General features: G+C 43.4%; 1 protein-coding gene across 1 annotated transcript in view; it reads left to right on the top strand.

The window, feature by feature from the left end:
* The window catches only part of SH3RF3 (SH3 domain containing ring finger 3), a 258246-nt gene that overhangs the window by 206861 nt on the left and 34552 nt on the right, over positions 1-16833 (top strand). The window contains exons 5-8 of the mRNA XM_055702859.1: positions 1220-1320; positions 5410-5580; positions 8930-9180; positions 13225-13529. Coding sequence (XP_055558834.1) covers positions 1220-1320; positions 5410-5580; positions 8930-9180; positions 13225-13529 — 828 coding nt within the window. The remainder of the gene's footprint in view (positions 1-1219; positions 1321-5409; positions 5581-8929; positions 9181-13224; positions 13530-16833) is intronic.

Below are 16833 nucleotides of genomic sequence, written 5' to 3'. Positions count from 1 at the left end.
TAATAATTATGTGGGCTTCTTTGGAATGAAGTGACCTTGAAATCCATTAATTAAGTAGCAATGTGTATCTTGCTTTAATTCAGCATCTTGTTTTAATTTAGTGTCATTTTTAAGTGCAAAAAATGTCCCTGTGTTTCTGTTCCCAAAATAATTCAATATTTACTGTTTGTTGGATAGCATTTGGAAACAGAAAAGCTGCACTGGAGGTCTGTGAACTGCTCAGAATCTTTGTTGTATGTAACAGGCTCTGTCTGGACCTGCAATTTGTGCATAAACTTTGAATCCTACGTTGTAGAACCATTCTGCGTATGGATGTGCATGCAGCATTTGGTTAGACTTACTAAAAAAGCCTTCTGCTCAAGTAAACCATTACAGGTCACATCAGCCCAGTTCTGCCCTGTCTTTACAGCAAAGATCTGTTGCTACAGGCCTTGGCATTACTTCAGGAGAAGTTTCCAGTCAGGATTCATTTTTGACATAGATGAATGAGGACTTTGGTGAGACAACTCAAAAGGGTTTGCCCTACATACTTTTGCTGAGCATTAAGCTCTGAAAAATGAATGATTACATTTAGAATTGCCTTTCACATTAATAGCTAGAAAGGATCTGCCCAGTTCTGTGTATGACAGCGGGGATTTATTTGCTGTGATAGAAGTGGAGTAGACCTCTGCTTTCTCCATTCAGAGGTACTCCTGTTTCGGGTTGTGTGGTCAACTTTTTCTTAAGGAGAAGAATATTCCTGATGATAAAAACAGTATACATAAATGAGACTGTGTTTTTTACATTGAATTGTATCTTCTTCTCCGTAGATCCATGACCATTAAATGAGTACAAATTTAAATGCAAGCTTTTGAGGTGGAAATGTTGCTTTTGTCAGAGAAGGTACTATTGCAGAGATGTACTTGTTGAGCTAATTTTACAAAGCAGTCAAGCCATTTTGCACTCTAAAACTTTTAAGATCTGCACACAAGGTACAACTAAATTTCTCTGACAGGTACATGGAAATGCTGTTAATAACCTAATATCCCTTCTGTCAGAAATGTATTTTTGAAATGCGTAAGGCTAAAAGATGTCTTTTTCAGTGCAGCATCATGAAATTAGAAAGTCTGGGAATTGATAAAAGATGTGATTTTTTTCCTCTATGCCTTCATCCCATAGCATTTTAGGAAATGGTGGGCATTATCTTAATCCTTGTATTTTCTTCTTTGTTTATTTTCAGGATTCCTCTTTGATTGGAACAGCCACAGTGGCTAGTCCCAGGACAAGTGCAGTGACTGGAGATCAGGGAACACCACCGAAGGTCCAGCTCCCCCTCAATATGTAAGCAGCTCATCTCAGTCTCTGCATACTCTGTTTCCATTTCTGTGCGCATTTGTGCCTGTGTTTGAAAAGCCTGAATCTCAGCTCAGGAGCATTCTGAGAAGAGAGAGATTGCAATTTCATACATGATCCAGCCTCTGCTGAAATTGAAAAAAAAGAGTAGAGAAAAGCAAGACTTCCCCCTTTCTCTGTGAGCCCTTTTAAACCCCTGGTATATTTATTACAGCTGAATGAATCACTGTGAGGCAAACAGAATGCCTCTCAACTAGAGAAAATCTTCCTTCATTTAAAGCTCTTAAAAAGGTGTAGTCCCATGCAATCAAACACCTGATACATTCATCATTAACAAGAAAAAATGACCCAATTGCATTTTCTGAGTGCCATAAAGGCAACGAATGAACTTCATGTCATGGGCATATAGGCTTATTGAATAGCGTGTTGAAAAAACAGAAGTTTGACTAGATACAAAACAAAAAGAGTAGACTTCATCATAATAAATCTCTTCTAGCCTGGTTAGTTTATCTGGTACCTGTCTAGTTACAATACTGAACCCATTCATCTCATCACATACACCTCGTGAAAGCAGTAGAACTGTATAGACAGACACATATGCACACCAGTATTTTAGGGTTTTATGATATGCCTAAACCAAGCTCTGAATTCACAAATAAAATCTTAAAAGTAACATAGCAAATCTGCTTTAAAGAGAATAGGGGAATTGGAACAGAACCAAACCAAATTTCTTCTTGGCTATTAAGGTGAGATCTTCATACCTGAGGGGTACTACACATCACTGACTGCCCCACAGAGAGGTCTCATCATCACCCTGTTGTCATCCTCTGTGGCACATAGCAGGGCACAAATTTATTGTAAGCGTTGTCCAGACTAGGAAGCAGTAACTGGCAGTATTTCCAGTATTTAGTTGCTGAATCAGGACATTTTCCAGTTCACTGGCAATGGCCCTGCCTCCCTGCCTCAGCAAGCCTCCCCTTCTCCCTCCCGTGCTTCTCCTATCGTCTCCCTCATGAAGCAGCCTTGTAATCCAGTCTGTCATTTTGCATTTGTAAGCCAAGTTCCAGTCAAAGTAGAAGCGCTAACTGAAAACTGTAGCAGAACTGGGGAGGCACAACCCTAGACACAGCCCTGGGGCTTCTGCGTTACAAGTAGAGTCACAGGCAGGTCCCTGAGGCTAAGAACATGAGCTACCTTCTTGCTCAAGCCTTTTTTTAGGGGACTTTTAATAAACATTTTGGCCCCTTCTAGGTCTTGCTCCGTAACCATTAGCCTCACTGTTTCATGTAGCCTAGAATAACTTGCTATTAAATTTTGCAAGATTTTAGATTGTTGCATTTTAATGTTTTCCTCTTGGTTGTAGAGAGTTTGCTGGTGAAGTTTCACACCTAAAATGTAGAGAACGGTGAAACATGTCCAAGTCCAAAGGCCTTGGCTTAAGGCAAAACCAGCTGCAGCAAACGGGACCCCTAGACATGATTCCCATGCCAGAGGAAAAGCCCAGAAACACTAGGGAGGGAAGCTGCTTGCACTCAAATTCTTTTCAGCGATGTATGACAGCAGGCATCCCGCCAGCTCTCCCACAGCCCCCTCTGTGCCAGCATATAGGGCATGCACCTGTCCCCATGGAGTGGGCATGCCAGCCACAGCCAGACAGCAGACCCAGCCTGGGCCTGTCTGTCACTGGGTTTGGAGAAGCCCCTACCTCTTTGCAGACTAATAGAGGAAGCCCCCAGGGATGGCCATCCTCACTGCCCCACGTAAGTGGTGGGGTCACTGGGCCTCAAAGAAAGTGCTGATCCCCTCTGTTGTCCCAGGGTCAGGCTGTGTGGTTATCACATACAAGTTTTCTTCAGTTTAGCCATAGGGATTTGTCAGTTTTGGCATGGAGGCCAGGCTGGGCTGTTGTACACCTTCTTTAACTCTCTGCAAGGATTTCGATGCTCTGTCCAGAGGTTGTTTAGGCTCATTGTGGTATTGGATATTCAGGCTTACTGGAGCCTGAGTTGGGGGAATTTGCAGGGAGATAGTAGGAAAGCTGGAGGTAGCTGCAAGGGAAAGCAGCCTATGATCCACTTAGGGTAATTTTCCTTGCACCTTCTTCCAGCATTTCAACCTGTAAATTACATTATTACATGTAGCCCCTTGGGAAGGGGCTAAGTGAGTCTATCTAAAATGCTCTGTCCTTGACCCCCAGCTTTATCCACAGCTTCTGAATATGAGCCTTGTGTAAGCAGCAACTTAAAAAGAGGTAGTCAAAGCCACACTTTCTGTTCCCTTGAGTGAGTGCAATCTGACACTTTCCGTTATGTCCTAGCAGAGTGCAATGCTGAAGGATTAGCACTGAAGCGTGCAACCTTATTTCATGTCAGGCTGATGCATTTTAATGTTCTTCAGGTCATACATAGCCTCATGTTTTCCATCAGGTGAACAGCAGCTACGGACCTGCTCAGGACCACCTGATTATTTAGGCTCAACAAAAGATGTGCAGGATGGTTTCTCCCATCTGTTGACTAATGGAATACAATTTCTGATTAGGTCTTTGTACCCCATGCACGTGGTAAACAGAGACAGGCACATCAGCCTAAGCATGCCCCAAGGAGCTGTTACCAAATATTTCATATTCCGCTCATTACTGCTGTTTATTTACTGCCTTCAGAATAAAAATAAGGAAATCTACCAGTACCATAAAGGAGTAGAATCAGGAAAACTAACAGAATTTATTCCTCAATTATATTTCCTGGAGAGCAGAAGTAAAAAGCCATGTATCATTTTTATTGGCTGCAAGTCTACAATCACAATGGTTATAGTTTTCATTATTTCTCTGGATCACTGCTATAAGGTGGGCAGCAAGCCTTTTCTCACCCACCCCTGAGCCTAAGAGCATTCTGCTGCACTTTGTAGTGTAAATGCACTTTCTGAAGTGTTTCCCCATTTGTCCTAATCTCTCTACACTGCCTGTAAAGCACAAGTAAATAAAAAACTCAAGATGACACAACCTTGATCAAGAATTACCAGAAATCCCTTTTTGCATTTGTAGAAAGGTGACAGTACACAAAAAAAAAAAAAAATGGTATTTACAAAGAAAGTGTTGTCCTGTGTGTGCACTCTTGCTATTGTATCCCAACTTCCCTTTATTCCCCAAAGTGCAAGCAATCATTCTTAATTTTCAACAAGAATCTCTCTAAACAGGGAGAATATCTTCAGGGACTTTCAGCTGTAGTCATCTCACAACATTAGACACATCCCTGAAGTAGTAACAGAAGAAAAAAAGAGAGATAAAAAGAAAGATTCTAAACAAAGGGAATAAATTAAAGCTGTAATTAATTAAATAAAAAGTTCTACATATTGGGTCCTCTGTTAAAGATTTATTAGAATACTTGCATGCAAAACATCCAAAGCCAAATTCTACCACTTCACTTACTACAGTAAAATTCCCCAAGCAGAATTTGGCCCCCTGCTACTTTTTGTTTTACCCACATAATACAAGAATTGCCATACCAGATCAGAACAGTTTGGCGTGTTGTTTTAAAAACTGGCCAGCATAACTAACATTGAGAAAGCTGAAAGAAAAGCTGCCTTAAATGTTTTTGAAGTAGCCTACCCATAAGAAAAATTACTTCTGAAAACCCACAGTAGAGGTGGCTCCCACCCTGAAGCATATGAATATATACTTCTTCCAGATGTTAGGCTTTGCAAAGCCTTCCCACTTAACTCCTGGTTACTCTGGCTGTCTCTGTAATTGTTTTGTCCTTCTGAAACTGCTGCTAAGTCCTTAACTGCAGTGCTGCTTTGTAGCAGTATTTTGCTTTGGTTGTGCCTTGAGTGAGAAGTATGTCCGATGAATTTCTAAATTACCCCCTCCCTTTACTCTAATTAGTTATTCCCTTATTGTCTTAGCATCCAGTTGATCTTGTCTCTGCCATTCCTTGTGGTGTGCTGTAATGATGTCCCTTTTTAACTACCCTTTCTGAGCAGTGGATCTGCTCACTTTCTGCTCTGTGGGGTTGGAGTCGAATTGGGACAAGTGGTGGTTGACATCTGTGTGCTTTCTTCTCGTGTGACTTCTTCCCACAGCTACCTAGCCCTGTACGCCTACAAGCCTCAGAAGAATGATGAGCTGGAGCTTCGCAAAGGTGAGATGTACCGGGTCATTGAGAAGTGTCAAGACGGCTGGTTCAAGGGGACATCTCTGAGGAGTGGAATGTCCGGCGTCTTCCCAGGCAACTATGTGACACCTGTTTCAAGGTGAGGACCAGTGGTCAAAGTGGATATGCCTGAGCTGGGACTGAGAGGGGTTGTGCATCTGGAGGGTGCTGAAAACCATGTAGCTCTGCTTTTTAATCACACTCCTCTTCCAGAAATTTTCTGGTAGCATTGCAGACTTAGGTAATGAAACTTGCTGCTTGTAGTATTGCAGTTATCCATGTTCTCAGAAAACTTCCTAGCTGTGTTAGATGATGGCCTTTACAGACTCTTACTACAAAGTCTGATGAGCCCAGGTTTTACTATTGTAAAGAATCTGTTTGTTGGCCAATGATTTTTATATTGTTATAAAACTACCGGACATGTAACAGGGAAAAACAAAATAAGGAATGCTTGTGTCTTGCTTTTCAGTAGCTCCTCGTGGAGATTTTATTTTTCTTAAATCAAAGATCCTGGGTTGTTTGGATCTGGACTATTGTCCAGAAGTGGTAGGAGAGTTCAATAAATTGTCTGATTTTAGCTACCAGTCTCATTTGCAGTAGATGAGAAAGTGAAAGAATAGTGTGTTTGAGGAGGAGTGCCATTTGTCAGAGTTCAGTATTGGACACACCAAATCAAAGATTGTTTCTGATCTACAGCCCACTCTGAAATAGTCTGCAAGCTGAGGAGAAAGTGCATTAGTGTATCCTAGACGGTTTTGTCCCACGTGCTCCTTGCAGGTGAATGTTGCCATGTGTATGCCAAAATCTCCCTTAGAGCAACCATGGGTTGGCAAACCGAGCTCGCTCTTTTTCATATTTCTCTCAATCTCTCCTCTCACATGCACATGGTCTCCACCATCGTTCACTCCTCTCGAGAGACAGGCACCTCACAACTCAGACAATGTTGATCTTGGAAAATTGATCCAGTTTTGTTCCATCTTAAGTTTGTCAAGTTTGTAATATGTGGACTGAGCAAGACCAATAGTTAAGAGCAGATTAGAAGACGATAACTAAGCCTGCTGACAGTCCTAATACTGCATTTCAGTAAAAAAAAAAAAAACAAAACAAAAAAAAACCCCACATTAATTCATGGGTTCTTCACTGTTCATCAGCCTAAATGTATTTACCTGATTTTATAGAGCCCCTTGGCTGCCTTCACTCCATGCCTCTTCAGCTCTTAATTAGTAAAGAAGTTTGTGCTGAAGGGTTGGTGATCTGAATCAGCAAGACTTTATTAAATGCAGCATGTCACAGCTAGAACAAGACAGAGAGAAGTGCTAAAGGGCAAAAGAGCTTTCCACAAAACCTGAAAGCAGCTGTATGATTATATTTATGATCCTATGAGCTAATTAAGTTCCTGTGTAAATCACCCTCAGTGAGAACAGCAAGAAAAATCTGATAGCAACAAAATCTCCTATTTGCTGCACTTTCAACTTACTTTGTTCCCCTTTGACAGCAAAGCAGAGGATTAGATTCATGCATGATTTTCTGCCACTCCCTACAAAATCCAAGAAAAAGAAGTTGCCCATGAATTTAATAACACCAAACTAGATTTATAAGGTGCCAAAGCACATATGTGAGCAGAGCATGGTGGAAAAAAGACAAGACCCTTTAGATGGACAGACAGGCACAGAGCAGCAGAGAAAATTTGCCAAATCCAACATCTGTCCAGCTCTGCGGGAGTCACATAGTTTCTGTACCTGTTGGTGTGCATATTTGCCTGGACACAGCTCTCAGTGGACTACTAGGTGTGCTTTTCTGGCAAACTCAATCTAGTGCAGATGGCCAAGCCAGCTCCAGCTGAACCTTGCTGCTAACCTGCCAGCTCTTCACAGCAGATGACAGACAGTCAAGATTTCCATCTGGTGGGGTTCCCAGCTTTTTCCTACCTGGAGGCTGATGAAAAAAAAATGAAGGGGAAAAAAAAAAAAGTCAGATTCATTTAGCAAAATGTAATCCAGGGAAACCTTGCATCATGAGATCAATCAAGTCAATGACACCACAGTGTTGTTTTTCCTGATGTGATTTTGCAGAGAGGGGGGATTGGGCACAGGGGATGGCTATCTTTTTCAGTTTTGGACCATATCTTCCAGCCTGTGTTTTGGTCTCTTTCTATCAGAATTTCACTCTTTGGGCTCTTCCCCTTTTTGCTCTTTTCTTAGGGTTACTTCTGTCTTTCTTGTTCTCTGAATCAGACCAGACTGTTCAGTATACTGCTTCGTTCTGCTCTTCTTTCTATGTTCCCATACAATTTTGGAGCACCAGAAGTTCTCCCAAACCCAACCCCCATAGGCTGGCCTTGTAACCTTTCTGTTATCCTCTCCTCCCTTCCCAAACCTCTGCACTGTCTCATTTCCATTTCCTCCACCGTACTTCGTTCTGCATCACGTCCCCTCTGCTGTCCTTTCCTGGAGGACACGGAGCACACGGAGCTTAGCACATGGAGCAGTCCAGGAGAAGAGAAGAGCACAAAATGATCCCTCTGTTTCATGGCACCTGCTGCTGGGGAAGGAAATTACTCAGGAACCTGAGTAAGAAACTCAGAGAAAGCTGCTGAGCAGCAGCTGAGTTTGTCCATTGCTGTCCTGTCCTCCCCAGTGTCCTCCTACACCTGGTCAGAGTTTCCAGCTCAGTGGTAGGAGGACTAAGACCTACTCTAGGGTGAACTCATTGCATAGAAGAAAGAGCCTCGTTCCTTCCCTCTAAGGTCTCCCCAGCCACTCAAGTGAAATACAACCAGTGCATGCAGTTGTATGGGGTTATGCAGCTGAAAGAAGGGTCAGTTATTGTTTGGATTTCCTTTTCAGTTAGGTCTGCTGTATTCCCTTCCCTTTTGCATTTCCTTAGCAAGTCTAAGCTGGTGCTGGTTACATCGGTAGGGTAAGTGTTCAGACAAGCCAAGCCCTGCCAAGTCTGCTACTTTTCAGTCTCCTTCAACAGCCACACACAGATTTTGTTATCCAGCTTTTTTTCTCCCTGTGGGGCTGTGTGCAGGTTTGGTCCTAAGAAAAGATTTCTGAGTCTGTTTTAATTAGCACTCCATTAGTACCTGTAAAATAGCCTCTGGCACACAAAATTGCATTTGGGAGATATCCATTTATTCTGAATTTAGATATGTGACTTTACTAGAAACTATTCAGACAGAAATGTAGCTTAAGAAAAAAAACTATGAGAAAAATTATCTTTTCCACTGTTGCCCTGTACTTCTTCCCATAGGATAAAAGGGTGAAAATGTCCTCCAGCATGCTTACAACTGTGTCCTATAAAGATAAATATATATCTATAACTCGGTTTAACACCTGAGAGAGTATCGTGTTGAACCCCCTAAGTAACTGGGGGTGCTTATCAGCATCGTGGCTGGGTATCAGGGTCTCTGCAGCATGCTTACACTGTGCCTGTTCTTCACACAGGGTGCCAGTGGGAGCTGGGCAGCCCAGGAACAGCGGAGCTGGGGGAGCTCCAGCAACAAAAGGAGCCCCAGGAGCCATCCACCCCATCGGGGCTGGTCACACCAATGCCGCCGCAGCCGTCAGACCGGTTGTTCCTATCACTGCTCCTCAGACGCATCCCCAGCTCCAGGGGGCCTCTCCACAGCTGAGTAACTGCTTGAGGTATTCAGCTCAGCAGCCAACCAGCCAGACCCGCAACGCCATGCAGATGGGTACGTGCACGCCCGCCGGTGCCTCTCGCCTTGCGTTGGCAGGATTGGTGTCATACCCCTCAAGCACAAACCTCTCGAATCTGCCCGTCCCCACAGCTTGCCTTCTCATTTTAGTCACAGCTCAGTCAATGTGGACTAGAGTATGTTTTATTTGCTTGTAATATGTATGGGTTTCTATTGATCTCTGTTGTGTTTATCAGATTGTTCTGTTGCTACAGCTGAAATAGATTATAGTGTTTACAAATATTTATACAATTTATCTGAGTGAAAGCAAGCACCCTGCATACTGAGGAGATTAACGGTTCTGAGTCCGGTTGGCTTGCTGACAGAAAAATACTGCCCTTATCGCAGGGCAAGTAATACACGACTTAAAATTAAGAAGCATTTCACTGGGCTTCAGGGATGAAAGGTATTTATTAGGCAGAACGGGACCCGGTGTTAGTGATAAAGCAAAAGATCTGAAAAATACTGCCACCTTTTTGAAATGAGAATAAGAGCTTCTCACACCAGGGGGCCTCTGTTCTTTCTAGGTTCCCTTTCTGATGTACAGCATGACTTTCTAGAGTACAATTTATTCCCTTTCCTTGATGTTAAACAGCTCTGATGTTGAATAAAGTAAAAAGTAAATCCTGTGGTGGAACTTTATAGCAAAGTTTAAAACATTTTGTTTCTGATATTTTATCGGGACGTGAGCCATTGTGTTTACAAAGGCAGATCAGTAAGGACTGTGACTGCTGAAAACTGAGGTCTTAGATACAAAACAGAGCAGGCACAAATGAGAAATACACTGCAATGTAAGTCATGTATTCACACTTTTTGAAGCCAGAAGACACCATAATGGCCATCTAATCTCACCTCCTACAGAGTCCAGACCAACGGGAAGAAAATGTAATCAAATACATGTGAATCTGTATCTCAGACAGTGCAGACTCCTCAATAAACAGTGGCAGGACTTTACACCGCATCTGTGTCACACTGGGGAATAATCGATTTATTCTTTTTTTGTCTAGTTCAGAACACGCTGCTTTCCCCTCTAGTCACACCCTTCCAAAAGCCCTTGTGCTCCCACACTGCAAAGGCAGAAATGTCCCTTCTTGGGCAAGGCTCTCAGGAAGCATTTGGTGCCTCCCGCGCCCATGCCAACAGGCAGATGGACTCCCCTGAAACCAAGGTGACAGATCATTTTGCCCCACACACCCGGCATGCCCTACACCTTTCTTCCTCAGCACTGCTGTGCTATACCTCCAGTAGCTTCCCTGATTTAAGGTTGCTCCTCCAGGTCACTCTGACATCTTAAAGTGCCAAGGCGTTGGCAGGCAGGGTGATCCAGGGAACACAGAGCTGCTCCAAAATCTTCTAAGTGGGGAGTTCTCCAGCATTTCCAGAAGGTTCATGAGATTGTTGTTTTAATTAAATAAACCTTTGCCTGGGTAAATAAAGAACATTTTTCATGAGTATCAGTATTATTCTCCATAATAGATGTCCTCACCAGCATCCTGGGTACCAGAGCCCCTCAAAAGGTCTCTTTAGTCCTGCAGGGCAGCGCAATGCACACTGACTTTCGGAAAAGCTTTCCAAGAGAGACAGGCTGGCACAGTATTCAAATCACGTTTCTGTTGGCTTGCAATATACATGAGTAACAAATCAATTTTGCACAAGGCCACTAATGTAGGAATACACCCAAAATGAAATACGAGTGGTGTAGAACAAAAATAGCCTTCAGTGAGCATTGCTAATTAATAGCATGTTTGATGCAGCACAGTCCAGATCCAGAGATCCCAGAGCAAAGGCATACATTGTAACAGTAAGCAGATGAAATTACAGAATAAAATGTGAGAGCTCTGCTCAGAGTTGATTTTTCTCAGGCCATTTATTTTAGTTTCGCATGTTTTCTCTTTCCTTTGTGTCTGGAAACACCGAGTCCCATATGAAAGAAGCAATGTACCTAATATGATTATCAAATCAATCTTCTGTGTCCAGGTACATACAGTGAATTCCATTATTATGATTTTCCTCTAAGTTTAGGGAAGTCATTGCTCCCTACAACCACTAGTTCAAAACCTTGACCCTGCAAGCTTAACCATCCCATAAAATTTGATCTCTGGCAGCAGTGGTTGCTCATCACACCAGTTCCAAACAGGAAAATCAGAAGGAGGGAATCACTTCAAGACAACCAGTGGTGCCCTGTCTGGCTCTCTGGAAAGGAGTTGTGTTTTCCAATGTATGTTTTTGTTAATCCCGAGAGGGATGGTAACTGGTAGTAAGAATAGTCTTGAAGGTGTCTGTAATAAGTCGTAGGCCCTTCCTTATGCTACACAGTAAAATCACATCAAGTTCAAGACTGGTTCATGATAATTTGGTTTATTTGCTATGAGCAGCATTAATAAAGAAATGTTACAGAGTCAAAGAATTACTGTGAGGGAGAATCACGTAAACTTTGGAGGTGCTAATCTGATGTTCAGTGGCCCATCATGTTCACTGTTGCTTTGGATAATAGGGTATAAGGCTGAGGGGTGAAATTCCCTCCTGGCAGGAATGCTCAGCTGGTGTAGTGAGTAAGATTAATGTTTCTTATTAAAGCACTCTTTATTGTTTCAATCCCTGGTAATGGGTGCCGCTGTTAACCACAGAAACGGAAAATAGTGGTTTGAGTTGTTCTAGCATTGTTTTTTAGCTTTAGATTGAGTGAATTCCAGCTGGTCCTGCATAAAAATATATCCTTCGGATGAATTTGTAGAAAAAAAAAAAAAAACAAAAAAAAAACAAACCACAAATAAGAGTGGGTCAGAAATTTTCCAGAAAAATGCTATTTGGTCAAAGAAAAGCTGATTTGTTGGAATCAAAGCTTTTTGTCAGGAATGGATGTAGTTCAATCAGACTTCAGCAATGAAGCTGTCCTGACTCAGGTTGCAAAGGGTACAGACAGCTGCCCAGAGCTGTTCTCTGCAGAGGAGAACAGCACAGTGACCAGATCCTGTGTTTTCACAGCCCAGGTGAATGCCCTGGCCAGAATAGAGGCCATTGTGGGGGGGATGAGTAGGTTGTGCTCAGAAAAGTATTCAAAGGTTCAAATTTTCCACTGAGGCAGAACTAAACCACATTATGAAACCTTGAAATCATTTGTGAAATGGGCATTTTCCAGCCAGTCCTACTATTTAATCGTTTAAGTGAGGGAATGTCTGAGCGTGGACTTGGCTTCTGGTCTGTACATACTTGAAGTGGAGCTGTATGTAGGTCACACCTAGGCAATCAACCAACCTGGAAGTCAAAGGTAACAATGTGTGGAAATGGACCTGGAGCTTTGTCACACTTTTTGCAGCATGAGGCACGCAACAGGCTCCCGAATCCCTGGAAAGCTGACCTCGGCAGTGTGTCACGGTCACTGTTAAACGGATGAGTGCTCGTTCCTGGTTCCTGGTGCTTGTAGGCAGGGTTTGTTCAGCAGGGGCAGTAAGACTAAAAGGCACTGCATAGTCCCTTAGGGACTTTGCTGGAAGAGGTGAAGCTGAGCTCAGAAATCCTCTGGTGGATTTCTGCTTAATTTATCTTGTGCAGCACAATGATGTGCTGTTGATCATTTTGCTAGGGCTGAAACAAGAGACCTTCCTTTGTAATTGCCATCTGCGAGGTCAGGGGCTGACCCTTTAGGTCCCATGTTGCAATTCTTCAAAACCTAGCAAGTTAGGAGCAGGTCCTGGAGGTTTGGAAAACAGCTCATCTGGAATGAGATAAGGTATTTTAAAAACACAGTAGGTTTGCTCTTTTTTTTTCTAGGCAAAGCATTGGCAGGGATGGTGAGGCTGTTCCCCAGTCACATTGCTAGGGATGACGAGCCTTTTTGGTGACTGCAGATGGGCCTTTCGAAGCCAGGAGGGGCATTTCTAGGATATAGCTGGAAACACTTGCAGGCTGAGATTTAGCCTGGGCTAAGGCTGAGCGCTTGGCTCTCTGTCGGGCCCTGGCACCTCGTGGCCACGATGGCCACTGAAGTGCTGGGTCTGGCAGTGATGGAGGGCTTAACCCTGCTCTGTCCTTCCTCTGCAGCTCACCCCCCAGTGCCGGCCCCGGAGCGGCCCACCGCCACAGTCTCGCCCCTGCGGACACCCAGCTCGCCTTCCCGCCTGCCAGCGGCAGCCATCCGGCCTCACCCTGCCATCTCCCCGCAGCACGGCCACCAACCGCCCACCCCAGGGGCCCGGCCCCTCATCCCCCTCACCTCCGCCGCCGCCGCCATCACCCCACCCAACGTCAGTGCGGCCCACCTCAACGGTGAGGCGGGCGGCGGGCCCCTGGGCGGCCCTTCCACCCCTGGCCCCACCAGCAAGGCTGAGGAGAGGAAGAATGAGAAGGTAAGGGCCGCCACACCCCCACCGTGCCCCACGCTGCCGCTGCCTCTCCCTCCCGTGGGGCTGTCCAGGAGAGATCCTGCAGCTGCCCGGGGGGGCGGGAAGCTGGTTTTCATCACCTGCCAGCTTGGCCACCCTTGTCTCATGTCATTTTCCCATTTCATCCTTTCCCTACCACCATCCCCAACACTGCTCTTGTGTTACCTGCTTGCAGGTGGGAAACAAGGTTGAGCCACTAATGGGCTGAATTTTTGTATCTCTTCCAACGATCAGTGCCTGGATCTGCAAATTTGCAGTGGTGCAGAAAGATGTTATAGCTGGCTCATGGGCATGGAAACGGGATGGCCAAGTCAGAAGCCATCTACCTCGCTACGTGGAAGGAGATGATAGTGACACAGGGCAGGTGCCACAGGCACAGTAAAACACTGGCTCATGGGCAACAGCAGCTGTTCTATTGCTCCAGAAACATCTCCGTTTCTAGCAGAAACGTTTATTCCAGTGGCATAGCCAAATGGGGAGACAGGAATTAAATACAGCTTGTTGGGATGTAGGTGCAATGCACTGTAGGTTCAAACTCTTAGGAGCCAGCAGTGGGACCGATAGCTGGGTGCCCATCCCTTGTGCACCTTGCTAAGGAAAGACAGTGTGGAGAACTGCATTAAGCGCCCAGCCATTTAGGTTCTTGGCAAATGTTTTGCTTTCACTAAATGTTTACATTGTGTTAGCAGTTCTCATTTATCAATGCTGAGGGTTATCTTAGCACTGCCTAGCAGAGCCCATTGATACAAACTGCCTGCTGGAAGCAAGATCCTGTTTTGTATCTGAGTAGGAGGAAGAGATGTGGGGACATGCTTTTCCTTTGGACCTGCAGAAAATTCTGTCCACGTGTTCACTAAGCTTTTTCCTGATGACAGGCACATATGGGGTAAATATTTACTTTGTACATGGTAATGCTGAGGCTGCAGGTCTCATGTGTGGTCAGGGTCACAGATAACCGCTAGTTTCACAAGATGAAGAATACAAGTTTTAAAATCCTTTCCTTAATCCTGTCTTGAATTTTCTCTGAGTCCCTTTTGGTAAAAGAAGAGGGGTGCAGAACTTCTGCCCTGGATGTGAAATTTAGGTACTTGTTTACAAAGAATGACTTCCAAGTGTGCATCAAGGACTGCATGCTGTGTGAGCAGAACAATACCTACTACTTCTGCAAGCACAAGTAAGTGTATGGTTTTTGGCAGAAAGTGGTAGATCTGCACATTACCTTAGAGCTTTACGCACTGCTTCCTAAAACATATCATGCTATTCTGTAGTCCATTTTATTTCATGTGGGACCACACACTGAAATTTCCTAGGCAAAATTGTATCGAGCCCCTTCCTAAGATACTGGTTAACTATTCTCAAGCTGTTACAGCTTTAAGTTACTGAATTTGAATACAGGGAAGTTATGGGGGTTTTGAGCTACATGGATGAAGGGGAAAAGCAAGTAATATACTACATCATTGCAATGAGCATTGCCAAAAACCAATTCGGTAACTGTGAAGTATCAGAGAGAAGTAACAATAAAAAAAAATCATCTCTGACTGGATTGGATGGTGCATAACTTCTCTGTGTTGAACAGTATATTCCTGAATCTCCTCCATGTCATATTTCACCTTCATTTTAGAATGATCTGAGTTTCTGATGCTTCCTTTCCTTTTAAGAAGTAGTGACAGATATTTGGGCAGTTAAGTTGTATTCCTATTCCTTGCGTAAACCCAAATATTTCTTTGAAGCCATTGAGAGTTTGAATAATGCCAGAGTAAAAGCCATATAACTATTCCAAAAGGAATCTGTGAGTCAGAATCTGGAGCCATATCTGAAACCACACTTGATATTTCTGAAGTGGAGGCTTGTTGGGCAGGTTTTCTGGTAAATAGTGAACAGACATAACCCTCAGAAGGAATATTTGTGAAGAAAGGCAATATATGTTATCAGTATACCCGATACGAAAAAACAGACAAATCCAAGGAGCAAAAAAGAGAAGCAGGGACAACTAGCAAATTGCCAGATAAGCAAAGATCGGAAGCAATTTATCTGAGTTCAGTTTCATGATATTAATCAGTCAGGTGCTTTGAGATGAAAGGAATAGAGGGGATGTTAGTAAGAGGAGCGGTAATAAGGTCTTCAGCTCTGCTGAGCACAGGACGGAAGAAATGCACAGATAATTATCTCCTGAGAAACTGAGATTAGCAAGTTGTATCTGAGGTAAATTGTAATGTACCATAAAATTAGCAATGTTATTGGAATCAACAATTTTTGGTGTCCCATCAAATTATTAATTTTAATCCCATTTTAGCCTTTTCAGTTTCTTTCGTAGGATTCCCTTGAAGATGAGGGCTGAATGATCAGAGGGAGAATGGCTGTTTTGGGAAACATTCTCTTGTTATTAACCACGTTTTTCTTTCACACACTGGTTGTGAATGTAAGTTCACCACGGTACAGAGGGCATATGGTATGTAGGAGGCAGTTTGCTTTTGGTGATGGACATGTTGAGGATCCATTGGTTTTCATGTTTCTTTTGAGGGCTGTGGAGATCAATTTCAATTTTTGCATTTATCAGCAATATAGTCAGATGTATTTGTCCTTGGGAAATTTTCTTCAGATAAGTTTAGCAAAGTTGGCTGGCTGCTTGAAGGCTGGGCTTGGAGATAGTTGGGAAAAGTATTTTAAGATATGATCTTCTACCAATTTATGTTTTGTAATTTCCCACCTAGATTCCATTCAAGGATACCAAGTGTGACACCAAGGGGCAGTATCTGTAGCGAGTCTGTATATGCAATTTGGGTTTCTTGTTCCAAGACAGAACCAAGTCTTTACCTTGGGAACAGCCTTGCTGAGTGTACTGGTGAGGTCGTCATTGTTAAAGCTTTCCTCTGTGCAAATATTTATATGCCAATATCACGAGTTCGTGTTGGTATGCAGCAGTCAGATACAGGCACATCCCAAAATTTCTCCAAAATCAAGGGACTTCAATTCCAATTTTTACTCTTTGTTTCCTTGTGGTTTAAAGGCAAGTGGCAGAAATATTCCTAAGGATTACGGTTTTCAGCAGGAATGGGTTTCTTGCTCATTTTCTATTAATATAGTAAATGAATCCTTAGGTCTATTTTTTGATATCTCTAGTTCCCTGCTTCAGCTTATTTGTTCAAAGTCTTGATACAGACTTCAAAATCTGCCAGTGAACCTTGGCACCTACATTAATATAGGCACCTTAACAATAGTGTCTTACTGTCGTACTCCTGCTGACTTAATCAGGAATTAAAATATGGCC

Source organism: Falco cherrug, chromosome 2 (assembly GCF_023634085.1).
Source record: "Falco cherrug isolate bFalChe1 chromosome 2, bFalChe1.pri, whole genome shotgun sequence".
In the NCBI taxonomy this organism is placed as follows: Eukaryota; Metazoa; Chordata; class Aves; order Falconiformes; family Falconidae; genus Falco; species Falco cherrug.
This window is presented reverse-complemented; position numbering and strand designations above follow the sequence as displayed.